We start from the raw sequence: 27768 nt of genomic DNA, 5'->3' as shown, positions 1-27768 counted from the left end.
TTTTATAGTAAGGCACATGGGCTTTATTATAAATATATGTCAAATATAAAATACATTACTACATGTATAAAAACACTAAAAAAATAACGTAGTAATGTTACAAGCTGCGTGGCTTGAAGGTTAGCACCAGGTAACACTTGGTTTGCGAGTTTTTAACGAGTGATCCATCTTCTCATAAATAGAGGTTCTTTGGATCGAAGCGCGTCTGTAAGATGAATTCCACGGTGTCGTCAGTTCCGTAAAGTGTTCCTCCTGGCATCAGTAAAACAAGAAGATAGAGGATTATTTACTAAGAGTCAGAAGTTCATTCCTAAATTAGAGCATTGCATTGTTTCCCACGGGGCAGTTTTCTCCTTTGACTGTCAAAAGACACAGTCAGACATCAGTCTCCACTCTCTAAGCCGTGCATTAACTGGGATGCACTGACGTTAGCCTGTTATTAGCTTTACTCGCTAGCTTCCCCGAGCAGCTCTGTTTTTACGACGGGACCAAGCACACCGTAAGTCAAACCGTTTAAAAAAGGAAGATATTACATTTTATCTAGGTTTGGGATTTTAAATGTCTACCATTGTTAACCAGCCAGCTTTGCACAGTGAACTCCCTGTGTTGTTTTTAATAACCAACCTCCTCCTAACAGCTGCATGTGTGAACTAGAAGCAGGCCGTTTTCTAGAAAGCATATTCTTTTCCAGCCGGAAAAAATAACTGCTTCAGTATGGTGCACGTTCTCAACAAATAGCGATTATTATGTTTTACTACCTTAATAAACCTCCACTGTGTTAGGCAGGGTGAACCCACCAAGGAGGCCTGCATCTAGCGTTATACCTGCTGGAGACACAACTGCAACGTTACACCTGTGCTGGTGCACCTGTCATGGCTCCCAGGATGTTTTAATTGTGCAATTGATTTGAAGTCAAACGTTCCAGTCTCTCACTTTTAAAAGTAAACTATTACTCACGTTAGCTTACCTTCGTTATATATATATATATTTATATTTATTTATTTATTTATTTTAAAGAGCAACATTTCGCATAACGCATGTTGTAACGCATGTTCAAGTTATTTTGGAAGCTGCCCGTTCCTAATTATAGAATGTTAATAATTCATATTTAAGTTAATGTCCAAGCTCACCCTGTTGTCATTTCACATTGATCCAGCTGGCCTAAGTGACTTGACTGAGAAACAAAGCAAAGTATAGTGGATTGAGGCACGTAATGAAGAATTAGCACTGAAGCTATTTCAGATGTAGATGTTATGTAAGCAGCACCTGCGGTTGCACTGTCTACGAAGACCTTTAGTCTCTGATAAAAAGTGTAACGAGGGTCTCGTACTAATTCATTGATCAATTAATGTGGAGAACATTTCAAGCCAGTTTTTATGTGTTTTATTTGTATCCCAAAGCTCTGACACAGGTGCAGTGAGATGTCTAGGAGGAGTGCTGTTTTGTGTTGAGAATGTTGGGCAAGAGAAACACAACTTCTAATGTCTTAAGTTAACAGAGATGTGTCATTCCTCAGGAAATGGACTGGGCTTGGCCCACAAAAGCCCACTTACTGTAGGCGAGACCAAAGCAAATGTAAACACACACTACCGTACCTCCCTACACCGTACCAACATCTGTGATGTTGGTGACAGCAGCAATTGATCTAACTGCCATAAACCTGCCATATACGTAGCCTAGTTGTGTTCTTGTCGGCCACATGGTGACCAATTTCACAACAACACCAAGCTTTGTTTTTACTTTTACTACTAAACGTTTTGCCTTAATTGACTTCCATAATACACATTTACCATACACTTATTAGTCAACGGTGTGCTGCTTATGCATCATTTCTTAACCAGTTGCCAGTTCCTTTATTCATCTTGTAGCATCCATTTACATATGTGTGCAAGCAAGCATACATTAGTACTTAGCTGGACTTTAGTAGCAGATGATTGTTCTCCATCTGAACTTATTAGATAAGAAAATCAACATACATTACTTGCAACTACAATTTCTACGGCTCAAAGAACAAAAAGCCACAAAACACATGAGCTGCATATAGGTACTGTACATGTTGGAGTGTATCGTGTGACGTTTACCTTTTTAACCGACACCCTGTGAAACTATGTTAAGCATCTTCCACATGTGTAGGCCTTATTTTGCACCATCATCTGTGCCCACGTCCCACACATACAAATACAGTACACAATACCTCTCATTAGTGTTTTTGGGAGTTCATTAAGCAGTGAATTCATTACACCCGTCCAAGCCTAAAATAGGAACTATATTACTGCTTGTCCAGCATTTTATTTTTTTTAAATTATTATGCATATGTGAATGCACATCTTGAATGTGTGAGTATGTGTTTGTGTCATGTGTTTGACCGATTACAATGACTTGACAATGTTGATGTTAAACATTTTGCAATATCCCCTCTAGTCTGTGTTTTTAGGGAGTGGGTACTGCTAACATACGGTCCTGTAATGAGCTGTAGAGTAGAGTGGCCACTTCAACAAGACAGCTCATTGTAGTGGCGTGCACTTGTGGCTTTCATGTGGTTTAATGCCAAGCGGTAGCCTTGCTCTTTGAAAACCACCTCCTTGCTTATTTGTGGCATTTATATTCCCATCTGCCTAATGATTTAGCAGTTTTGACTATGCTCTTTGGTCTTTCCTCTTCAAAGCAGCATTTAGGCCTTGCTGTTTTTCCATCTCTGCCTTTTCACTTTATTTACATACAGTAGTTAGTTGTATTAACACTTTATCTCTCTTTCTCCCCTTTTTTCACACAGTTCTAGTGCATTATGACAGACAGCATTATGAGTAAAGCTGCCACAATGGAGATTCCAATCAACAGTAATGGTGACACAGGGACACTAGCAGAAGATGACAGCCTTGAACAGGTGGGTCACAGCTACTGTATCAGGTGACAGTTAAGTTAAGAAGCCTGATGTCATTACGTGGTATTACGGTTTGTTTATTACAGTGTGAAGGATAAATGCGTGCCTTCAGCTGTTTGAAGTTGACATTGTGGTTGTGGGTATTGTTCTCAGCTATTTCAAGATGAGCTTAGTAAGCTGGCTCTTTTCATACTATTCACATTACCACAATAAACTATTACGCTGTGGCAATATGTACAGATGTGTACACATGTGCAGAAGCTGTATTCCAGTCTCTTGTTGTGAACTTAAATATTGTTCTCTGCCTGGGTTTAACTATTATTATAGTATGTGTGGCCTGTCATACACAATCAGAACTCCTTGTGTTGCTTAGGTTGCTTAGCTACAACTGTGGAAAGAGAGCCTACTGGGAAATCAGGTGTTGGAGTCCAGCTGTCTCCTTGGGAACCAGTTGTTTCCATGAACGGCTCATGTGACCTCATGTTTCAGGGTTGCAGACAAATCTCTACAACACCAGGTGTTGAACTCTCAGATGTAGTCGTTGCTCTCCAAGTGGCGACCGTTCATTTCCACAACGAATAAGCACTTGTGGGCCTCATTTGAAAGCAAAAGACCACATGCTCCAGCTCAGGGGTAGAGCTCCAACATTTAGTTTCCATCCCTTTCAGGAGTGTATTAGTCAGAGTCAGTGAGACTGGAATAACTGTGGAGTTTCAGAGTAAGTTAGGTGAAACAGGTTGTTCATTCTCCTGCGTCCCAAGGCACACCCTGTTGGACAAACAGACTGAAGATCCTGGAGGATTCTGTTGTTTGCTCACCAAACTATGTGTGGCTCCACTTAAGTAGTAAAAGAAAACCCTACAGCACTTTCTCACCAAGACTGAATGGTGAAGCAAGCATTCAACCATTTGGTGTGGCTACCCCAGTTTACCGTGTTCATGTGTGAGAGGTATTAAGCTGCACTGTTTAGTGCTGGAAATTAACCAGTTGTCATAGCAACAATTGATCTAAAACTGGCTGTGCTTTGTCCTTGGGTAAAAGCCCTCCAAAATCAGATTGAATCAGTAAAGCTGCAGCAGTCTGTACATAGAGATGAAGATTGGCAGGTTAAGGAGAAGTCTGGTTTCAGATGTCGTAGCATTGCACTTCTGTAAGATCATGGGCGGTGACTGGCAGCTTGACAGTGACAGAGATAGGATTGACTGCCAGCAGCTTTCTGGCAAAAGCATCGGATGCATCACAGTGGCTCACTGGTGTCTACTCAGAAATTCAAAAGCATTTTAAGATGCTTCTGCTGTTGTACACAATTTCTAATAGGTGATTATTTGTGCTATTGATTTGGAGATATCCCAGTTGTATTGTTAGAATTGCAAAGCTGTGAAGTAATTTTAGGAAACCGCAGTTTGTTGCATTTTAAAACCGAGCCTCTGCTATCCAGCCAGCCTATATCTATCATGCCATTGCATTCTGTTTGTGGTAAAACATAAAAAAGCAAGCCATTTTCATAAGCCTACAAACCTCACTGTTAAAATATGACAAGATTATGTCTATGATGATTTAAAGGTGTCGCAGCTTTCTTCATCTCAAGGAACAGGCACTATGTCAACAAAGTGTCCAGGGAGGGATTAGTGTGTGCGTCAGCTTTCTTCCACATTCAACAGATGCCACGACACGAGTCAGATCTCTAAAAAAAGAGATACATGGCTTGAATGAAAGAGAAAATGTAGTTAAACAGGCTTTCTCTTTGTTTTTAACTTGTCATTGGTCCAGTGACTGTGTGTTTAAAATATCAACACTGCGAGAGGTTAAATGGTGAAAACTATCATTGTAGGCTACAGAAATGCCGCTGTTGCTATGATGAAGGCCATTTGGCTAAAAGGTTACACTTTACTCCTGACACGACCAAAATTCATTGCTAAAATAGAGAAAGACGATCAAGGAGCAATCAAAGAGTGCTACCAGGAGTTTGGCCACTCAAATGTTTGTATCCATGTTTGTGTGTGTGTACACAGTTCTTTCTTGGTTTTTTCCCCCCTTAATGTAAATGTCAGCTTTAATGTGTGTAAATGTCTTGTAAATAATTCTCTTCATTTCTGCGGTGTTGTATTCAAATCCGTATTTCTTTGTCCAAGCAGTGATGTAATAATATTATAGCAACACTGTGGTAACACATTATAGAGTGATGAGCATTAAACCTATTTACCCAGTGGACAAGATGACCCACTTGTAAATTTAACGTAATAATAACTATCTAAATGATGAATCCTGACCTGAGCTGCTGTGATATCAGTCATCACTGCTCTCCATCCTACATCCCTGCTGTCTGTGGACATTATGATGCTTTGTCTGGGATTTCTTTTAAATCATTCTATCTTGTTTCATAATTTCAGTCATGGATTTTTTCTTTTTGTCTCCTTTCTTTTTCTATTTGTTTCTTTTTTGTTGTTGTTGTTGTGTTTGTCGATTCCCCCTCCTCCATCTCTGGGCAGGCTGCAAAACTGCAGTGGAGCTTAGATGAGAAGGTAGGGAGCTCCAGAGGCACCAGGGTGAGCAGGCCATTTGTGCATTTGTGTGTGTGTCTGTGTGTGCATTTAATGTTGGTGTGTGAAGTACTGCTCAGTGGTTTGACTTTCTGCAGCATTAAATTGCATTGCATCACTTCGTTGGTTCATTTCACAAAATGTCAGATATGTCATTGTTATGCCAAACTACTGTGCAGCTTGAATTGTGCTGCCTGTTAACTTGACTCCTACTAACTCTAGATATGACTTTACAGTACATGTTTTAAGATATATGCCTCAAATTGAGTAGTATTAACAGAATAGCTGACAGCTTCTTAACACTTCTTAATTTTAGTGGGTGTTGGTTGACAAATAAAACATGGCGTCATGATAATCATCGTCATGTCATGCTGTAATATTGATGTGAGTTGGCTGTGCTTGTTCTGTTTGATGTTGTAGTCACAATGAGGAGTGTAGATGTTTTCTGGTAAGAAAACCAAGAGTAAGCTGACGATGACCACAAACCGATACGGCCCTGAAGTAGAGCCTAGATACATTTTGTCTGTTTAACCTCCAACAGCAGAAATCACAGCAGTTGTATTTGTACTTCTGTTGGTAGTATCAAACATACTCTTTGTGTTTGCTTACAAAACGGAAACGGCCACCTCCCTTCCAGAACTTACTATCCTTATCACAATCTGACTTTAGGTTTCAGGAAGTGACCTAAATATTATGCTCCTGTTCACATTTTAGGATGGACGATCTGGGTCTTGGCCCTATAGTTCAGTACAGTAACAAATGATACAAGAGGCTTGCTTACGGCACAGGCAGGAGGTACATTTCAACCTGTTTATCGTAGGAACCAATGCTCACATACGACGGTAGTCAAAAGTGAGAAATCTGTTCAGGCCAGATTTTCCTTTTCCATAAATTCCTCACAAATGTTTTTTTCTTTACTAGCTGATACTTGAGCAGGAAGGCAAACAAAAGAGAACAGTGAGTTAAATGAAGGAAAACGCACTAGATGGATCGTGACACAGTTACCCTCATGATCCAGAGCTTCACTGAAACCTGTGATTATTTTGGAAGGAGAAAATAGTTTGCTTGAGCCTTTCCTGCTGCATAGATCATTGGAGTCACTGCTTGGGTTAGACTTGAAGGATATCACAGTTGTTGTATTGTAGTCCTCTTGCTTGATCCCACCTCGGCAGGAGATTCATTTCAAGCAGTTAGGTTGATCATTGACTGGGCACTTGAGCAATGTCTTTTCTGTCTTTCACACACTTTGTAGTTTCGCCTGTTGGTAGACAGGGAGTGGTTGAAGTTAGCCACTGCCTGAAGATTGTGTGTACTGACTAACCTTCCTAACATCGTAGTATTTGTCCCCCTCTAGTGAATAAGCCTTTAACCTACATTGTCTGCGCACTCGAGTCATAATCTCCTGTCTACATATCCCCACCCAAAACCCTCTATCCTTCCCTTGTTCTGGTTCTTTTTTGTTATTTCCCCCACTTAAACTTTGCAGGACCTACAGCAGGTGATGGTATCGGGTCCCAATCTCAACGAGACTAGCATTGTATCTGGGGGTTATGGAGGAACAGCAGAGGGTATCATCCCCACCAGCTCAATCAAAGGTAGAGTCCTACTTCACTCTTTGTCTCTGCCACTCATTTCTTACATCTTTTCAGTCTCTTCTCCGCTATACTGTTGTCCCATTTGGACTTCTGTTAACTCTCTGCTGTGCCTCTGACTTGGGAGTTATTCAGTGAGTCTAATGACAATGAAGTGTTGGATTTCTGGGGCCTCCTCTTATCATCCTTCCCATGAGATCATAATGCAATTAATTGCTGGTCAATTGGTGCTGATTCATCCCAAGCTTCCCTAGCCTCCACTGTATCTGAAAATGTGCCTCTGTGGTCTGTATTACTCAGTATGTTATGGGTTTATGTGCAGATATGGGAAGAAGGAGCGTGACAGAGTCAATGATGAACTATATTGATTTCAAAAACCGCATGTGAGCACCAACAGTCTAATAGCAGTCTGACTCACAGAATGTCATTGGCCGCCTATTTCAGACAGAAATCTCTTCCCCTTCTGCAATCTGCGTGTTACCATTTTCACCGGGCACCGTCGCTGCATCTTGGGTTTAGCGCCACCCAAGACGATTGTGATTGGTTTAAAGAGATACAAACAAACCATAGTGTTTCTTTTTTTTCCCCCCTTAGTGCAGAATTATGCAGAGTTCAGCCAGACCTTTCTCCAGCGCTGTGAAGATAGGTCTGGCTATGCGAGACTATTCTAATTCTAATGTATTTAATGGAATTAGTCCCAAACTGAATATTTGGAAAAAGATAATAAAAAAGTGTAACTATAGCTACTACAGTAATCACCAGACTTAATGGAAATACTTTGGTAATTAAAAAAGAAAAAATAAGTAATGCCTCAGAAATGGGCCATAATTCATGACTATCACGTTTTCAATATACTGTAACTGTACTATAACACTACTGAAAGACAAGTTCATCATCAAATACTGTATGTCAGTGTTTCTAAGTGTTAAGCAATGGTTTCATTCAAGAATGCCAAGAATTAGGTAGGTACCCTACGTCAAACCCTGGGACTTCCATTAATTATTGTCCTGTTTCTTCTAGCTTATAAGCAGCAAGATTTTGCTGTTAAACTTACAAAAATAACTTTTACTAATAACAGGGTTTCCGCGGGTCATTAAAAAGCATGAAAAGTAATTAAATAGATTTTGTGAAAATTCAGGCATGAACTGGCATGAAAAAGCATGAACTTCGATGTTCAAAGGCATTAGAAATTATGTAAACTTGATGGAATAAAAACATTGTTTTTCACGATTTATTTTGATTATATAAACATCTAAATCTAATTTTGATCGGAAGTATAGCGTAATGGTTGACAGGCGGAACCTTTTAATTGGCTGTTTTTACGGCTGGTGTACGCGCCGACACCGGGATGCTAGTAATGCAACGTGCGGTGAGTGTGAGTCTACTGTCTATGGTGTGAGTGAGTGTACGCTGTGGCGAAAGAACGGAGGAAATATCAAATGACGGAAAAATGGGAAAATGCAAGTTTTGGGACTGGTTGACATGATTTTGGCGAATTTGCCTACTGCCGTAAGCAGTATAGGTTCATTACTTTTAATTATTAGTGCATGTTGTTTTGAGATCCGCAGGGCAGAGACGCGAGCTGCTCAGTGAACAGTGTTTTAAATATTTGTATTTCTGTTGTGTTCTTATTTTGTGAAGCACTTTGTGTTGCGTTTAATGACTGTAAACTGAGCCATCTGACAGTTACATTTGGATTTTCAAATATAAAAAATTGGCATTGTCAAATGCTTACAATTTGTGTGTGAAAGTATCTTCAGTTGGACATGGGCATGAAATTAGTTTAAAGTGGCATGAAAAAGGGCATGAAAAAGCATGAAATGAGATTTGCTGATACCTGCAGAAACCCTGAATAAATTATGATAAATAGATCCAATACTGTGATACTGAAGTTCCACTAAGGGATTAACGTAATTTTCTAGTTCACAACATTGACCTCAGCAGTGTAGCTGCATACACCATATTAAACTCTCTTTACTACTTATTTGATACTAATATTTTTGTATATTTGTCCCACTCTCTCTCTCAGGCCCTGCTGTGCGCTACAATGCAGAGTTTAACAAAAGGATCCCAGTTACAGGATTAGGTGGCTCCTTAGACCAAATTATTATTATTAATAATGGAGAGCTTATTTCCAAAATGTGATAGAATAATTTGGGGGAGTGGGGATGTATATAGGATCTACAACATCCAGTCAGTAAAAACTGTTAAATATTGATAAGCCAGAATGTTTTGTGTTAGCTGTAAAACACATAACTTGATTTTGATTTGAATGGATATTTTTTATATGATTGCTATCTCATTTTGGAAAGACGCTTTTCATACGGAGTCTTTTTTGCATAGCTGGGAACCAGCTTCTCTGTCCCTTTTTATCTTCATTAAATGTTCTCTTTTCCAGTGCAGAGAAGGACATTACAGTTCTTTCTGCTTGCTCCTCTTCTTTTTGGACATATTGTGGCTTTTTTCTATCACAGCATTTCTTTTACATATTCTTCTTTTTTGTTGGTTTCTCTTGCTTTTTTAAGCTAATCTATTAAGGGGTCTGCACTCTTTTTTTTGTTTTTCCCAGAATAACTCAAAGCTGATCTCTGAACTTCTCTTTAGCAAAATGGAAACCATCTTCATGTCTATCACGGTGTATATTTGTATTAAGACCTTGAATATCGATGGCAAAAGTAAGATGTTATTGGGAGAACCTTCGTAAACTTTCAATTTTTAGAGGCCCTCATTTTTCTCATGTTAATCTTTTCCATTCATTGTACTGCTGCAGTTGAAAATGCCCCCGTCTTTTCTCGTCTTTCTTCCACACCATCTCTTTTGTCTGCATTGTCATGCACTAAATGTTGTCTTTTCATCTTGTCTGTCTTTTTCCTCCACCTCCTTTTCACCATTCCCTCATACATCATCCTCATCCTCCTCTTCTCTCTTTTGTCGTCTTACTTTCTCTGTCTTTTCTGCATCTACCAGCTCCTCCTCACAATCTCCCTCCTACGTTATCATTCCATTCCTGGCACGCTTGTTCAACCTAAAAACTTTAAACTTCATGTTTAAACCCTAACTATCCAACAATCATTTTAAATCCTAATCCTGAAAAACCATTCCCATTATTTGGGAAAAAATAAATAAAAAATCCCACTCTCACACCCTAACCTAATTCATACTCGCCCTGAACCATTCCTTCATCCATACCCGACCACCCACCCATTGTCACAGATTTGCGTATGAAGTCCAGGCAAAGTAGCGTTCCCCCAAGCACTTCTGTCTTCTGCCACATAACAAGCCAATCAAATGAATACCAAGGTACTGGGGAGGGATAGAGGTGAAGTTAAATGCTACAGTCTCTACATTGAATAATCAGATTGCCATTTTAGTAGTGACCCAAAATATCCCTGCAGTACAGTATTTTTACCTTTTTATAACTGCTCTAAAAAAATAATTTTGTGTCTACAATATTAACGTTTTCCTAATTGCTGGTTTGATTTGCCTTGAGAGATGATTTTATGGAAAGTACCCCATGCCAATCTCTAGGTATGGTGAAGGGTATGTGATGATGTTGGGCTATTTTAATTCCAAAGGCCAAGGGAACTTTATCAGGATGCATAGTATCCTGGATCCATGAAATAACTGGCCTTTAAAAATAAACATCTGCCTGCCTCTATGGGAATTTAACATAGGGGTGTATATACTTACGACCCCTGTATTTTAAGGAAGAACATTTATTTATTTATGATGCATTATTCATTCACAAAGAAAATTGGTGTCCTTTTTAAAGGTTGGATTTTTCCTCATTTTTTAAAATTAAGGCATTAAGATCAATTTCCAAAAGATGATTTATTTTTTTATTCCTCTTTTTAGTCAACTTTAGCATGGGTTCATAAACTTATGAGCACCACTGCACTTCTCTGCGTTTTCCTGCTATTTACTCTCTCATTAACTCTAGCTCTCTCATATGCATGTTTTACAGTGAATTTAAGGGATAGTGGTGATGGACATGGGTTGGAAGATAGAAGACCGATTTCAGAAACCATGCTCAATTTTGTCTTTATTGGAAGCAACTCAGTTTTAATGTACTTTAAGTAGTTTAGGATTCTTTATATTGTCTAATCTTTGCTGGGCTTAATCTTGTTCTCTGCCTGAAAGTTTTAGTTTTCTTGTTGCTTGTTTGTTTTTTATCATGTTCCTGTGTTTCTACATTTGCGTCTCATCTATCAGGTTCAAACATGCACCACAGCAGCAGCAGCTCGTCAATGACTGCAGAGGAAGTGACCCGCGGTGTGGCTGTGGAAAAACTAGAAACCATGAAGAAGTGGGGTTTCAACACTTACAAGGTATCTGAGGTCCTGTTGAGCTTCATGATAAAGAGCTACTTGGTGATTTAGATTTTTGTGTGTGCCGGAGGATCCTCTGGAATTAGGAACCCCTCCGCCCATGTCCTTATGTGTTATGATACAATCACAGAAGGGAGTTGCATTAAGGTTACTAATGTCTCTGTGTGTCATTGTCATTGTTTCAGTGTACAAAGCAAATGATCTCAGAGCGTTTTGGTCGGGGTTCCCGGACTGTGGACCTGGAGCTAGAGGCCCAGATTGAGGTGCTGAGAGACACTAAAAAGAAATATGAGTGTGTGCTGCGATTGGCCAGAGCGCTGACCAACCACTTCTACAACATGGTGCAGACACAGCATGCGCTGGGCGACACCTTTGCTGACCTCAGTCAGAAATCTCCAGAGCTACGGGTAAGGCCTTAAAATCGGTTCATATAGCTTTTATGTATTAAAGGAACACGCCGACTTATTGAGACTTTAGCTTATTCACCGTATCCCCCAGAGTTAGATAAGTCCATACATACCCTTCTCATCTCCGTGCGTGTCGTAACTCTGTCTGACACCCTCACCGCTAGCCTCGCTTACCACAGATCCTGGAGGTAACCGATAAGTGACAAAATAACGTCAACATTTTCCTATTTACATGTGTGCGTGTACAAATAACAAGGTCACATGAGACACAGCCATCTTCTAACCGTATACAAACTGGGAACTATTCTCCACCGAAGGTGAAGCACTGCTACTTGGGCGCAACACCTGAAAAGCGTCGTTCTTACTCTCTGCTCCTCACCGCGGGGCTTCTCAGGTGCTGTGAGTAAATCACTCCGCCTAAGTAGCAGAAGTAGCAGTGCTTCGCCTGTTGGTTTTATTTTGTCACTTATTGGGAGCAGTAGGCTAGTTGGAGCCGGTTACCTCCAGGATCTGTGGTAAGCGAGGCTAGCGGTGGGGGCGTCAGACAGAGTTACGACACGCACGGAGATGAGAAGGGTATGTATGGACTTATCTAACTCTGGGGGATACGGTGAATAAGCTAAAGTCTCAATAAGTCGGCGTGTTCCTTTAACTGTAATATAGAGATCTGCATCTTTGAAGTTAAATATTATATAGACAACATTAAAAAGCATAAACACCATTCATGTTCTATTGTGGGCATCAATGCCTTGTTTACAGGATGAGTTTGGCTACAATGCAGAGACTCAGAAGTTGCTGTGTAAGAACGGGGAGACTCTACTTGGTGCCATTAACTTCTTTGTGTCCAGCATCAACACACTGGTCAAGAAGACCATGGAGGACACCCTAATGACAATCAAGATGTATGAAAATGCCAGGTAAGGACATGCAGCACATTCATTATTCTTTTGATCTAAGAGACTGGGTGGAAACCCTCTTTAAAGGAGGATTAGCAAAGGGATATAGACAACTTAAATGCATAAATATTGATTTTTGTCATGATACACCCTATAATACCATGAAATGAAATGCCTGTATTGTAACAAAATATTGCAATAAATCTTAATACATTGATCTGAGACTAAACCATAGTTTATGAGAATAACTTGCAACACAACACACTGACAAACACACATACAGTAATCTATCATGTGATATAGGATATGTAGGATCCAATCTCTTAAAGTAAATAAACAAAGTTTGTAGGGCCTTTTAAAACTCTGTATTTCCTCTACCCCTTTTGTTAACAGACTGGAGTTTGATGCCTACCGGTCAGACCTGGAAGAACTGAGTCTGGGTCCGAGAGACGCTGTAGCCATGGCCCGCATAGATGCTGCTCAGCAACAGTACCAAGTCCAGAAGGACAAGTATGAACGCCTTCGCTCGGACGTCATCATTAAACTCAAGTTCCTGGAGGAGAATAAGGTTATCATGCAGAGCAGGCCTGCATCATCGTCATCATCAGCCTTTTATAGCGAAAAGTCTTTGAGGTTCGACTCGGTGTGTTCGTTGTGATAATATGCACTAACCAATTTCCTATTCTCCCTTTCTCTGTCAGGTGAAGGTGATGCATAAGCAGCTCCTCCTCTTCCATAATGCCATCTCAGCATACTTTGCTGGCAACCAGCAGCAGCTGGAGCAGACGCTGAAGCAGTTCAACATTAAGTTGAAGCCTCCAGGGGCCGACAAGCCCTCCTGGTTAGAGGAGCAGTGAGAGGGTCTGCTGGACCTCCTGCAGCCTCCCCCTCGACCATCCCCACCTGTTACCAGTTGAAACCCCCAACTTACAGAGGACCACAACAGAGGGAAACGCATACAAATAATTGGGTGGATGAAGATATGAGATGAGCGTGTGGCTGGATGATTGGACAGATGGATTGCAGGGTACTATTGATGAGTGGGCTAAATGCAGCAGGAAACTAAGTGGCCAGTTTCATGAACAGTCAGGGGGCTTTTAGTGCCTCTTCTCAACTTCCTTATTTTCCAATCTAACCTTTTATTTGTGCTTTGTTCCCAGAGGACTTGTTCGTCTCTCCCTCCATTCCCTCTCCCCTATTTGTCTTAACCCCCTTATATCTCAACACTATTTTGCTGTGTGAGCTTGTGAGTCATGTTCATGACCATTATTGTACTCCCCAAGTGCTCCCAGTGCTCTTGCGTTAAACTTGAACCCCACACCATCTTGGTAACAGAGACCGATGATTAAAGGAAAATGATAAAACCGTTAAAACACACTCAGATGTATCAAACACTACATCAAAAGACCTTATCATTCTTCTTGTGTGCCTCCGTATATATATGAGCAAATGTGCTTAATGAGCATGTGGCCTGCAGGAAGTAAGATGAGTTCAAAGATTTCAAATTACACATGAAGGGAATTTGTATGTTACACTGAAAAGGAATGTCCAGACATTTCAAATTAATGTATATTTCAAATTAAGTACTGTTTCACTTTTGAAATAAATAGAATATGATAATTTGTGGCTTATAAAAAAAAAACACAATGCTGTGTTTAGTTTAGTTTAATTTTTGCTGAGTTTGACTGTCATCTCTTTATTTTATAATTATTTCAGTTGTAGTCCGCTTGTATGTCATATGCTTCAGAATGAAGGACCTTATGAAGTTGGGCAGTGTAGGCTGGTGATTTAGACTGCAGGTACTGAAGTACTTAATCTGTAATTATCAGAAACGTTTCACATTTTAATTGTAACCTGAAAATTCAACTTGAATATGCAACGATCATTTAAGGAACACTGCCACAGCTTCTCAAAGTTATACTGGTTGGGGTCATTACTAATTGTATTTTTATTTTTCCAAAGATAATTGAGAGAGACGTTTACTGGACCCTTTCTACGTTTTCATTGGTTGTTTAAGCAAAATTGATTGGTTCAGTCTCGATGTGGACTGAGAAGGCTTTGTGGGACAGTTGAATGGTATTTCAGCCAGTTAAGATCCAACAAACTTGGAAGGGATTTACTCCATTATGTAATTGTTTAACGGACTGTATTTAAAAGGAATTGATTACGTTTTGTTTGTTTTCACATTGATACGTTGAAATGTGTTTTTGTCTTATGTTTGTGTTTTAAAGTTATCAAGGACATGCCATTGACATTTAGGGTCATATATTTCAGCCCCTTTAAAGTCGAATATATTGGTCTATGGTTAACTTTCTTCACACTGAAGATTACTGTAGCTGTCTAACATTACTAATCCAGAATCATGTAAATTGTAGTTGGGTAATGTGATAACACTAATGATTTCATCATTTGTTTCATCTCCTTTAACCGAAACACTGTCTTAGTATAAAGGTAGTAAACAATCAGAGAATGTAATACCACAAAATATCGGCATGGTACTACATATGTAATGTTGAACTTTTATGCACCACTGTATTTATTATGTTCATTGTATATGCTAATCTGTAAGAATCAACATATTTGTACCCTGAAACTTCTGGTTTGTGCAAATTACTCAATTTATGAGTATGTTGTTTATAGCATTTGCAGATGACACATGAAAACAGGCTAACCAAATATGTAATTGATATACTTCAAAAAATATTTCTAAACTAACTGATGGAAAGTGGTTCAGGTTCCCAGTGTCCAACCTCTGTGAAGTCAAATGAAGATAATCCGGTATAATGAATGTTTTACCATGCTGAATTGAGCTCCTGATCAGTTAACAGGTCAGTCGTCCAGCTTCTTGTCTCCTCTGTATTTGCATGGCAGGCAGCGATCCAAAGTACAGGTGCAGATACAGTAGGTGTGAATGCACTGATGCTCTGCTCTTGGCCTTCTGCGCTCCAGCTTGCATGAAGTAGCATAACACCATGCTTACGGTTGTTGGTTTACATTTTAAAACTGGCTGAAGCAGAATTCAAAATGTGGGTTTCCTTTTAATGCTGCACTCTTGAGGAGAATTGTGAAAGGCAGTGGATTGGATTTTTGGATGGAAAGCAGGTATCAAAAATTGATTCTATGATTTGTTTGACTTGTGTTTTCTGAAATCGTATGTGTCAGTGTGTCAAATGGGTGTATTTTATAATGGCTGAGAAAGACCTTGGCCACACTTAAGGCTAAAATAGCAATTTCACTGGCCAGCTCCTGGTCTGTTTGACCATCACACAGCAATATTAACTAAATGTGACTCTTCTTTTCCAAACCTGCCCCTTTGTAATTCCTAACCGCCTCACCAAAATGAATGGCAATAGGATTTATTTTGTTCCATAGTTGTGAAACCACCAGTAAATTGAAAAGAAGTTTGACAAGCATTTAAAGTCAGTCTTACAAACGGTCTTTAAGATCTTTGCCGAGAGAGAACCATGATTTATTAAATAAGATATTTTATTTGTGTACAATCAATATTTTCTAGGCTGAACTGGTGTATTTTACTGTATGAACGATTGCACATAATGGTATTTAAGATGATAAATGAAGTTGTTTCATGGATTGATGTGATACTCTGCCTTCATTCCTCACGCAGACCTGAAAAGTCCCACCCCACTCAAAGGGAACAAAATTAAAAGTACACATTTTCAAATCCTGTATTTTCTGTTTGCTCTTTTCATTTTTATTGCACTGTGGCCCAGTGTTCTTTCTGTTGCATGCAAACAGAAGCAGTTGTCTGGATTCAGTTAAATGAAACTTCAGTCATTGATATCGGAAATGATATCTGCATGATGGTGGAGACTTTGACACGAGTCCGATGAATTTAGATTAAATGCAGCTTTATTCAATATTGAACATAACTTTAATGAAAGTGAGACGTACACGCTACCAGAGCGTGCACAAGGGTGTCTAACATGAACATCAGAATGGATCCTTTTTATAATCTTTTGTGTCCTCACACGGTCCAGTCTATCTATTTTAATGGAATGAAGTTACCTTAAAACTACTCCTTTTATGGAAGATTCTTCTAATAGATTCACACATTCCAGGCTCCAATTCCTTGTGGGTGAAGGTTGTCCCCAGACTAACCTTGTGTAGTACGCTACATACAAGATATGAAATACATTTGAAACGTGAATATACAACCTATCAACCTTGTGAATGAAATCATACACAGGTAGACTATTTATGAAGTAATATTGATCATTCATCGTTCATCACTTTTCTATCATGTAATTGAATTACCCTGTGTGATTATTGATGCAACTGGAACCTTAAAAGTCCCCTTTTATTATAGTGTCAATTTTAGGGTAACACTATTTTGTTTATTGTGCAGGTGTGTTGTTAAATTGTACATTAATGGACAATGACTCTGCCTTTTTTATAGCAAAGAAGTACTAGCATTAGGATACTCATAATACTTTAGTCAGCTTTTTTTTTCAAAGTAAAAAAAATTATGTAGAGCATGTTATATACTACATTATATTAATTTACATTAATGTAATATTTATATATAATTATATTTTGTTAATATTAGAAGCGGTTTGACCCTTGTTGATCACCAAGTGAAAGCGATTACCCATCATTTTACATAGCTCTCCTGAAAAGGGCGTTCCCGTACCTGGAAACGAACCTGAATGTGATTGGTGGAGGCGCGCGCTGCACCTGTGCCTGGCTGCTGTTTGAGACTGAGACAGACCGACTGGAGGAGGCTACTCTCATGAGCACGAGGCGAGATCAGAGCGAGGATTTATTTGACAGCTACGTTTTAAATAGTACGGTGAGTAAAAAAAAACCCATCTCTAACGGTTCTTTGGTGGACGTTGAAAGTTTCTTTAAAGCGCCACCGTACGTTTTATTGTTTATGGTGGATGATTTGTTAAATTAGGAACGCGTTCTGTGAGGATGTGAGCCCTTCATTGTATGCTAAGAACCGACAGCGAAACTGTTAAGACATTGTCAAATTAGTGATGCCTTGTTTGTTGACAAAACACTGACACGTTTTAACAGCGCTTTTGGAGTCGCTTGTGTCAACTTTTATATTCGGCGTACAAATATCCCACCAAATAGGATCTGTTTCAGTATCATTTAATTCATTCTAGTTGGTTCGCCTCTTATTTTCAACAGCTTCCCTCCTCTGAGATGAGCAGCGGATATGGGCAGCAAACCGGCGTAGAACCAAATTTAAGTTTATATGTGAACATATTGCGTAATGGATGGCATATATGCCGAATCGGCTCTGATAAGTAGTATAATTCAAGTCATGTAAGGCGTTTACCTTTGCTGTGAAGAAGTAAGCATTCAAGTGAGATTTTCTCAATGTTTCATGTGATATTTGCATATTGAGAGCCATAATTAGGGGAGGAAATATTTATGGACTAAATGTTATTGTATACTTAGAGGAAGAGAAGTAGAAGGTAAACAATTAATGAAAATGTATTTCTGTGATTGAGGAGGTGATGGCACCATTTTGACAAACTAAAGTGTCTTTGGATATAGGCTAACCATTTCACATTTCACTCCAAATAACTGAAAAAAGTACTCTTTGATTAAATATTTTTAAATTGATGGATTTTTAACATTTTGCTAAAATGTTATAGGCTTTGGGCAGCCTGTCAGCAAAGCAGCAGTTTCAGAAATATGATCTGTATCTTGTTACTTGAGTGTTACTTATTTTTATGTTCCAAAGTAATCCACTTTGTTTTGGTCTAAAATTCTTTAATTCTTATGGATTTATATTTCTGTATGTCCTCAGACCTGAGTGGCTAACAGCAGGAGAATTCCTCCCATCATCTTTGGACTTGACTGATACAGATGGAGGGAGTGCTGATTTTAAAATCTGCCTCTACTCCCAACTTTTCCTCTCAAAACTCTCTTCTTTCACCGGATGCTCAGGAAGATTCAGATTTCCAGTCATCTTCTCCTGTCCCTCCCCCCTTGTGTGTTACGGCTGTACCACCACCACCACCACCTCCTCCCCCTCTTCCCCCTCCTCCCCCTCCTTTTGGCTCTCGTACGGTCCAGCGACGTTCCATGAAGAAGCTGAACTGGGACACCATCCCCAGCCAGCGTGTCCTGGGAAAACTGAATGTCTGGACGTCTAAACGGCCTCAAAGGGACCTCGTGCTGGATATCCGGAGCATGGAGGAGTTGTTCAGTCATGGAGACAAACAGGCTTCGCTGCGCAACTCAAGGGTCATGGGTCTGACCTGTGATGGCATGGACCTCTATTCACAGGAGCCTCAGGTAAATAGCTAGGGTTGCACTCGGGCCATATTTGAAATTTTGTTAGACAAAACAAAGGTTGATTTTCAGTAAGTGATGCTAACCATCCTAAGTTTTTATAGGCACATAAATTCACACAGAATGCACAAACTAGGGAAGTAATGAACATATAAATAGGAACTACTTTTTAAAAGTTCCACACTAATCTTGTCATCAATGAGGAACTGCTAAGGTTAAACCATGTTTGGGAGTGTTTTTGCTTCCTCAAAGATAATGTGAAATATAATAAGTATAGATTTGTCTTCTCATCTGAATATGGCTGTACAGTAGCGAAGCCTTTTTTTTAATTTTTATTAATGATTTATGTTTTTTTTTTCTCTTTAGGTCACAATCCTTGACTCTAAAAAGAGTATGAATATTGGGATCTTCCTGAGACATTTCAAGAGGTAAGGATTGCTGAAGTACAATCTATAAAAGAATGATATGGGTGAGAATGAGTGTATCAAAGAAGAAAATGTGTATGATTTAGTGAATGAACCCATGAAATGCAAACACAATGAGAACCAAGCAGTGGTCAGAGCAGGGTGCCGTCATGCCAAACATAGAGTCAGAGCAGCAGCTCTTGACACGCTCGTCACTTCCACTGGGCTAGTCATTACCCAACCAGCTGGCTGTTTATCTGAGCGGACCATATTCAAATAAATGGAAATTCCTTTTCAAACATCATTTAAGAGCATTCAGTATCGACATAGAGAACAATTATGACTCCCTTTTATTAATGCTTAAATGAGAGGAAAACAGAGAAAAGGACAGAAAGAGGAGACACCCAGCAGTCATGTTGGATTACCAATGTTATGTAGCTGCTTATGTAATTCTTTTCATGTGTTTCCTTAAATACAGTTCCTAGTGAGGCAGCAGGGACACGATTGCTTGTTGGGGCCCTCGGCTCAGTGATGGGCGAGTGTTTCCTTTACGCCTCACTTTTGTCTCCTGAGTTTTGTCTCTTAGATTATGGCTGGATCATTTAAAATTAGGGGGTCGGGTACCCAGAGTCTAATGATTGTGAATGAGGTAAATACAGAGATTTTATGAATTGTTGTAAACAAACTGTGACAAATAAATTTGAGCATTACTATTGCTTGCACTATGGATTGTATGCAAGTATCAAGGATCGGTTTGAGAATTAATCCAGAGGTTCTTGGGTAGAAAATAAATTACAAATTGAATGCTATTTCTCGCATGTAAATGCATTTATATCAACCTAGCAAATAATATAACATGATGAAATTTCTTATCATGATTTTCATGATAATGGTCATATACACATTTTTTAAATTATGTGTAAATTGCTGTTTTAGTAATGCATGCACTTTTAAAACCATATTTAGACCCCCTTGATACTTGATAAATAATATATGTATTACAATTTATGCATTTACATCAAAAACCATTGTGATTCTTTTGATTGATTTTGAAATTGTTTAAAAAAATTTAATACTACAAAGTATAGTTAGCCTACATCAAATTGCTTAAACATTTAAACAGTTGATGTAGTCTCTTCAGCACTGGAGCCAGTTTCTGTGTCTGAACCTCATCAATATGATGTCACTTTTAGTCCAAGGTTCACTCAGCTCTCACTGTGAATACCAAATGCACTCTTAATGTGTGTCAACAGCTAGGTACTGTAATCAGGTCTGCTTTAGCATGTTAGTCAAATTCAAATTTCATCTGCTTCCATGTGTTGGTGACAAAAGTGCACTTGATGATGCTGAAGGCATTTGCTAGATATTGTAAACAATAGTGCAAACTTCTTTTGATGTAAAGTGTGACGTGTTGACTGAATATCTCAACAGGCATTTATGTGTATCCCATTAGTAGAGATATAGGTGATTTTGTAGTCTTGGTGGCATCTGGTTTATATCTGGTGGCAGCAGAGGTCACCCGGGAAGCTGCTACAGTACATCAGATATCTGAAAGTCGGCTGCTTAGCAACCACTTTTTCAATGCAATAAGCTACTAAATGAACATTATTGTGTTCATGACAGCCATGTTTGGACATTGTTTGTCGTCGAGGTTTGCCTTCTCTAGTCTTAGGTGCACTGGGGTTTCCCACCACTTCAATGTAACACCTTGGGGGCTTACTCAAATCAGCCAGTAGTCTGCAACAGCAATGTCCACGTACAGCAACATAAAACAGAAACCAATAAAGCCAAGTATAATGCTCATGTGATGGATAAACTGACTCAAGTCATTTTTTTATGTGTCTGTAATTTGTTAGATTAGCAGGACCAATCATGTTTGATAAACCTGTTGATTGTGGCAGGACACAAGCACCTTTTCATTACTGTTGTCTTTGTCTCCCTCTGCAGGCCAATGACAGAGGTGGTGCAGGACATTTGTCAAGGGAACTGGCTCAAATTTGGAACGGGCAAACTAAAAGAGCTTTGTAAACTGCTGCCAGAAGAAAGTGAGGTAACAACAGCTTTACTTGTCTTTTCTCATCTTTCCACTTATATGCATAACATAAGCCTAATGAAGATGTAAGTGTCTTGAAATAAAAACTACAGTAAGGCAAGGTATCCTCAATTCAATTTCAATTCAATTTTATTTATAGTATCAAATCATAACAGAGTTATCTCGAGACACTTTACAGATAGAGTAGGTCTAGACCACACTCTATAATTTACAAAGCCCCAACAATTCCAGTAATTCCCTCAAGAGCAAGCATTAGCTGTGGCTATTGCGACAGTGGCAAGGAAAAACTCCCTTTTAGGAAGAAACCTCGGCAGACCCAGACTCTTGGTAGGCGGTGTCTGACGGGGCCGGTTGGGGGTGTGATGGCGATAATAGTCACATTAAAGATAATGGAACAGTGACTTTGAAGGTAGTCGTTGTAGTTCATGTCACAGCAGGACGTTGCGGGATGAAACGGGCGCGCTGCAGAGCATGGGTGGATGTGGCGGACGGCAGCAGAACGCGGCCGGGTGCTAGGGAATCGCAGAGCATAGCGCGAAGAAAAATATAAGGACTCGGGAGTAAACTCCCCAGAGCTAGGTTAGTAACAAGCAGTTCTGGGACAGGATGCATACAAAAGGAAACAAATGAAAACATTGATGAGAGGCTGTACTGGCCTGCCTCCCTCTACTCTCACTATATTATTGATTATATGATCAATAAATCTGATGACTACGAAGAGAAGCAGGTGGGCGGGGTTAGGCGGACGCTGCAACTCCTCACTCCCTAACTATAAGCTTTATCAAAGAGGAGGGTTTTCAGTTTACTCTTAAATGAGGTGATGGTGTCTGCCCCCCGAACCCAGACTGGGAGCTGGTTCCACAGGAAAGGAGCCTGGTAGCTGAAGGCTCTTGCTCCCAGTCTACTTTTAGAGACTATAGGAACCACAAGTAACTCGGCATTCTGGGAGCGCAGTGCTCTAGTGGGACAATAAGGTACTAAGAGCTGTTCTAGATAGGATGGTGCTTGACCATTTAGGGCTTTGTAGGTCAGGAGAAGGACTTTAAAGTCAATCCTGAATTTTACAGGAAGCCAATGCAGAGTAGCTAAAACAGGAGAAATATGATCTCTTTTCTTAGTTCTCGTCAGAACACGTGCTGCAGCATTCTGGATCAGCTGGAGAGTCTTAAGGGACTTATTTGAGCAACCTGACAGTAGGGAATTACAATAGTCCAGCCTGGAAGTAACGAATGCATGGACTAGTTTTTCAGCATCGTTTTGAGACAGGATATTCCTAATTTTGGCAATGTTACGAAGATGAAAAAAGGCTGTTCTCGGTGTTTGTTTTAGATGGGCGTTAAAGGATATATCCTGATCAAAAATAACTCCTAGATTTCTGACAGTAGTGCTGGAGGCCAGGACAACACCATCCAGAGTAGCTATATCGTTAGATAATGAAGTTCGGAGGTGTTTAGGGCCCAGCACAATAACTTCAGTTTTGTTACAGTTTAACATCAGAAAATTATAGGTTATCCAGGATTTTATATCTTTAATACATGCTTGAAGTTTAGCTAACTGACTGGTTTCGTCTGGTTTGATTGATAAGTATAATTGGGTGTCGTCCGCATAGCAGTGATAGTTATTTGAGTGTTTCCTAATGATATTACCAAGAGGAAGCATATATAAGGAGAGTAAAATTGGTCGTATCCTCCTGAGTTGTGTTTAGATATTACAATTGTCTCTAACTGAAAGAGTACAAATATTGGCCTAAAATGTGCTAATGTACCTTCATTGTTTAAAAAAAAACAGTTTGCAATCATTTTGGAAGTATGTATGTCCATTACTGCAAATTCTTTATATTGGTCAACCTACCTGACCTGATAACTACATGATACTTGGCACACCAATTCCCTTATTTTCTCCAATTTAATCTTAATTTTGGTAAGAGGGAATGATAACAAAACCATCATCACTGTTTGTTGAATCCATCTTGTTTGTATGCTCAGGTGAAGCAGCTGCTGTCGTTCAGTGGGAACCTCTCTGTGTTACCTGAGGCTGACCAGTTCATGGTGCAGCTGGTCAAAGTGACAGGGTGAGTCTGGAGTCTTCCAAAGAGCTTTTCAAAAATGTTTTGGGGTAACTCAAACATTTATGAAATCTTTGTTTGCATGTCAGTTAAAGAAATGTTTAGCAAACTAATGAATGAGTTTGCTTAAGAGAGAGAGAAAACAATATTTGCTAAAATGCTTTTTAAGCTTTTTTTTTATAACTCACTTATGCACCACAGACTTTACATACAACACATACAAATGTGTGCTCATTGAGGAAACCTGTGCTATTATATTTGGTGATTTGTTGAAAACTTTGCCTCATCCATATATCTCTTGTAATAAAACCTATAATGCTGTAATTAGAAATTGTGTTGATATGTCTTGCCTTTAGCTACGAGGAACGCCTGAAAACTATGGTGCTGAGGGAGGAATTTTTTCCTCTTATGGAGGAGGTGAAGAACTCTGTTGCTGTCATGACCAAAGCAGCTAATGGTAACATGTCACATGCATACACCTAAGCTGCTAACAATCCCAACTTCAATATGTGTTTCACATCAGCCAGTTCTCATTTGAGGTTTATATTAAGATTATTTTTCTTCTCTCCCCTTAGAGCTGTTGGACTGTGATAACCTCCACTCTGTCATTCGGCTGGTATTAAAAGCCGGGAATTACATGAACGCTGTTGGTATTTTTCTTTTTAAGAATTATGTTTTTATTACTTATTGTTTAATATATTCTATCTGATGCCTGTGAGCTGCCCTTTGTGCTGTTTACTCGGCATTTATTAGACTGATGAATGGACAATTCAAATAATTTATTATTCAGGGTGGTTACAGTGCCAATGCCATTGGCTTCAGGATGGCCTCTCTACTCAAGCTGGCAGACACCAAAGCCAACAAGCCTGGCATGAACCTCATGCACTATGTTGCCAAGGTAAGGAGGAGCCCTGGGATGAGGGACAGATGAAGAAAATGTCTGTGAAATCATTAAAAACCCTGCAATCATGATTTGTCCCAAAACAGTTATATAACTGATTTATTCTCCTGCCCATCTCTTTACTCACTACTGCTTTCCCTCCTTTACCTTTTAGCAGGCAGAGGGCATCGATGCTGAGTTGCTGACTTTTCACACCCAGCTTGAACACATTGGGATGGGATCAAGGTGGCTATCTGACAATCTATTTGGTAATTTAAGGGACCAGTGTGTAGGATTTAGTGACCCCTTCCCTCCCTTTTAGAAGTGTGTAGTAGAACCTACCGTGGCGTGGTAAAAACACGAAAGGCCCTCTCTAGAGTCAGTGTTTAGTGTGTCTGTTCTGGGCTGCTGTAGAAACATGGCGGTGCAACATGGTGGGCTCTGTGAAGAGGACTTGCTCCTGTAGAATTCAGGCTAAAATGTGACCAATGACCGGTCTGGCCCTAAAAAGGCCAAACTTAATCTGACTCCAATTCTATGGTCACTACACTCTCAATAGTGTTCGTTTACTGGTAGATCAGAGAAATAAGACTCAGGATTCGAAATAAGACTCAGGATTCGTCCAGTTAAAGTTAATAACAAGCTTTAGTGAAGAATGATATTGCAATCTACCATTACGTGTACACGGATCAGATACAAATACAGGTCTATCTTTCACCTATCCATCAGACAAAGATTCCCCCCGCTAAGTTAAAATACTGTCTTATTTATTCAATTCTGCCTGTCCCTGGTGGTGTTATCAGTTTGGGTCCAGTCCAGATCTTCCGGCTCCAGCTGGCTCCTAACGATGTGTAACACACTGCATGAAAAACGTTACCTTGGCTTTTCCCATTCTTCATTCAACACACCGCGCTTGAAAAAAAAGCTGACCATTGTTGCCTCGTTTCCCCGATCAGAGACGACCTTTTTTCAGGCAATATCTCACACTCCCTTTATAATGTCTAATCACTTTAAAACCAGATGGTCTCTCATAATCCAGGTCGGAAACGGAGGCAACAATGTCAGCTTCATGAACTCTAAAAACCTATTATTTTATTCTCACAAAATATATTCTAACACTCCCTATGTAGATATGAAGGACTCATTCTAAGCTAACAAAAACATGATTCTCTGTTTCAGGTTATTATACACTAATGAAAAACATTTCTGCCAATTGATCGCCCTAAATCCTACATACTGGTCTTTTAGCTGAATGGTTTGTTCACCAACAGTAGGTTTAATTGTTGTTATATTGGTGTTAATCTTATATTGAATCTGGTTGGTATGATGCACAATTTTGTATTACCTGGAATACGTCATGTCAGTGTGTAAATGTCGCTTGCCAACACAGAATTTGCAAAGAGGAGGTCATCGCAGACTTTGAGAGGGAAGCCAAGAAGGTCAAGGAAGTGAAATTGTTCAGCAGCAAACAGCCTGGCCTCTTACATCAAATGGAGACATTTTTCCTGGTAATGTTTCCCCTTGTTCTTTGTCCTTTTTATCATGCAAAAACACCAAGATGTATTAGCAAAATCACAAACTGAGCTTGTGATTAATTCAGCCAGTCTACAGTCTGGATCCCTCTGCTTTATACCCGGCTTTTATGTTTTCATTTCTCAGAGGGCTGAGGCCAAGCTGGCCGATGTGGAGTCCTCTCTTCAGGTGCTAAAGGCTCTGAGCGATGCTGTCGCTGAGTACTTCTGTGAAGACCCAGCTACCTTTAAACTGGAGGAGTGCTGCTCCATCTTTCATTCGTTTTGCAAGCGGTTTGACACAGCTGTACAGGTAAAAATAGAAAGAATTTACAATAATACTTAAATGTGCTGTGTAATAAACTGCAACACAGGGGAAAAAGTATACTATTGCTTTGTATTTCGGGGCACTTTAAAGGTTTAATGTTGAGCTGTCTCCTTGTGTCATTAGTTTGCACTGTGTTGTATCTTACTTGAATATATTCTACCTTGACACGGCTGTAGGAGAACCGAGAGCGAGAGGCAGCAGAGCAGAGGCACAAGCAGAAGGAGAGCGTGGCAGTCAAACGCCGCCCCAAAGTGTCTTGCTCAGGACCTAAGTCTATTCGGGACTCCTCAAGCTTGGAGTCCGCTTTACACAGCATTCTCTCCAACGTTCCAGAAGGATTATCCAGATGCAGGAAGAACCTACTGCCCGCTATCGAAGGATCCCCCTCTGAGCGCAGCTCTCAGACGGTTCCATCAGTAGAAAAAACTAAGGCTACGCCCCATACTAGACAAGAGAGTAAGAAACAACCCAAACTGCAGAAAGAGGATGGGGGAAAAGCAGAACTAGAAAACAAAGAAGCTGAGAAGATGCGTGACATAACTCAAAAGGTGCTTCGCTACCAAAACAACAGAAGCAGCCTCGATGGAGACAGAGTTTCAGGCGCTTCTCGTCCGTTGGAGAGAGCACAAGACACACCAGATACCCCAAGCTCCCCTCAGCCTAGAACCAGAGACTACTTCTTTGCCAACAATGGGGATGTGGGCTCCCCATGGACTATTCTGAGCCCTCTTACTTGCTCCCAAAGAAACAACTCCCACCGACGCAGACAATCACACCGACGCAGGCTATCCTCACCGCCAGGTGGCGATGACCTTGATGATGGAGTCTGGGAGAGCGACGAAGGCATTTATCTCCCCAATTCCTCTAATCGGGACAGTCTAACGTCTCCATCTGGGGGTTCTGCGTCTCTTCCCGAGTGCCCCAGTCAGAGAGCTGCGTCACAGGGTCCAATCCTCAGGACCGTTTCCATGGATGAAACCAGGCGATCTCCAGCATCTGGCTTCCGGCTGGTAGACTTGTTCCAGAGAAGCATGTCTCATGCGTCATACTCTTATGGATCCAGGACAGAAAACATGAGAGAAGAAGGAACAGGAGTCTGTTCATTGCTTGGCAGGAAGACAGGGAATCAAGTAGAGGGTCAAGTGAACACCTCTGGGTTCATATCCTTTTTCAGACGCATTGGAGGCAGAAGTAAGCCTGGTGATGTGGAAGAACATTTCAAAGGATCTAATACTTAATAATTTAATTTAATGACAAAGGCCAAGCTTTGTCTTTTTTTTTATTTGTTTTTAGATAAAAAAACTGTTTGTCTTTTTTATTGTTATGGTTTTACCCTTCAGTGAACCCAAGGCAAATGGGGACTTGCTTTGAACTGTGAAGGTTTTGATTTTGTGGGAGTCAAACCATCTTACTTTCTTTTTTGTCTTTTTGTACACAATAAAGGGTGTCATTCTACCTTTTTTTAATTTACTTTATATGGAATATACACTCAACATTTATTATTTACTGCTTTTTAGGTTGAAATGTCTCGTCTTCCACCCTTCTCATTACATTTCTTGTAAGTCTGTCTGGTGCTTATGTCTCCTTAGTGGCGCCTGCTCAGTTTCCAG

At 40.0% G+C, this 27768-nt stretch overlaps 2 protein-coding genes across 10 annotated transcripts; both read left to right on the top strand.

Moving 5' to 3' along the window:
* The first annotated feature begins 201 nt into the window (after nucleotides 1-201).
* Nucleotides 202-16333, top strand: arfip2b (ADP-ribosylation factor interacting protein 2b). Of its 8 annotated transcripts, none has more exons than XM_039777650.1 (10): nucleotides 202-499; nucleotides 2774-2884; nucleotides 5371-5403; nucleotides 6908-7016; nucleotides 10227-10313; nucleotides 11226-11341; nucleotides 11527-11748; nucleotides 12508-12665; nucleotides 13038-13212; nucleotides 13346-16333. In XM_039777650.1, the coding sequence occupies exons 2-10, from the start codon at nucleotides 2786-2788 to the stop codon at nucleotides 13499-13501; spliced, it is 1155 nt and encodes a 384-aa protein (XP_039633584.1). In that variant the 5' UTR covers nucleotides 202-499; nucleotides 2774-2785; the 3' UTR covers nucleotides 13502-16333. The 8 variants fall into 8 exon arrangements, with proteins under 8 accessions (XP_039633584.1, XP_039633583.1, XP_039633585.1 ...); XM_039777649.1 differs by having other exon boundaries at nucleotides 5371-5427; XM_039777651.1 differs by lacking the exon at nucleotides 10227-10313 and adding an exon at nucleotides 9043-9099 and having other exon boundaries at nucleotides 5371-5427.
* A 989-nt stretch (nucleotides 16334-17322) lies between these two features.
* On the top strand, nucleotides 17323-27618 carry fhdc3 (FH2 domain containing 3). Of its 2 annotated transcripts, none has more exons than XM_039826412.1 (12): nucleotides 17323-17454; nucleotides 18430-18920; nucleotides 19284-19345; nucleotides 21269-21371; nucleotides 23360-23445; nucleotides 23796-23896; nucleotides 24015-24085; nucleotides 24230-24337; nucleotides 24498-24565; nucleotides 25710-25827; nucleotides 25979-26143; nucleotides 26335-27618. In XM_039826412.1, the coding sequence occupies exons 2-12, from the start codon at nucleotides 18489-18491 to the stop codon at nucleotides 27394-27396; spliced, it is 2376 nt and encodes a 791-aa protein (XP_039682346.1). In that variant the 5' UTR covers nucleotides 17323-17454; nucleotides 18430-18488; the 3' UTR covers nucleotides 27397-27618. The 2 variants fall into 2 exon arrangements, with proteins under 2 accessions (XP_039682346.1, XP_039682345.1); XM_039826411.1 differs by having other exon boundaries at nucleotides 24495-24565.
* The last annotated feature ends 150 nt before the right edge of the window (nucleotides 27619-27768 follow it).

Source organism: Perca fluviatilis, chromosome 16 (genome assembly GCF_010015445.1).
Source record: "Perca fluviatilis chromosome 16, GENO_Pfluv_1.0, whole genome shotgun sequence".
In the NCBI taxonomy this organism is placed as follows: domain Eukaryota; kingdom Metazoa; phylum Chordata; class Actinopteri; order Perciformes; family Percidae; genus Perca; species Perca fluviatilis.
Note: the sequence above shows the minus strand (reverse complement) of the source record. Positions and strands in the feature narration are given on the sequence as shown.

Coding starts and splice junctions, on each gene's coding strand:
- fhdc3 (XM_039826411.1), top strand. CDS start 18,489: ATGGAGGGAGTGCTGATTTTAAAATCTGCCTCTACTCCCAACTTTTCC. Junction 24,338..24,494: donor TCATGCACTATGTTGCCAAG/GTAAGGAGGAGC, acceptor TTTACCTTTTAG/CAGGCAGAGGGCATCGATGC. Junction 26,144..26,334: donor GGTTTGACACAGCTGTACAG/GTAAAAATAGAA, acceptor ACACGGCTGTAG/GAGAACCGAGAGCGAGAGGC.
- arfip2b (XM_039777649.1), top strand. CDS start 2,786: ATGACAGACAGCATTATGAGTAAAGCTGCCACAATGGAGATTCCAATC. Junction 2,885..5,370: donor AAGATGACAGCCTTGAACAG/GTGGGTCACAGC, acceptor ATCTCTGGGCAG/GCTGCAAAACTGCAGTGGAG. Junction 10,314..11,225: donor CCAATCAAATGAATACCAAG/GTACTGGGGAGG, acceptor CTCATCTATCAG/GTTCAAACATGCACCACAGC.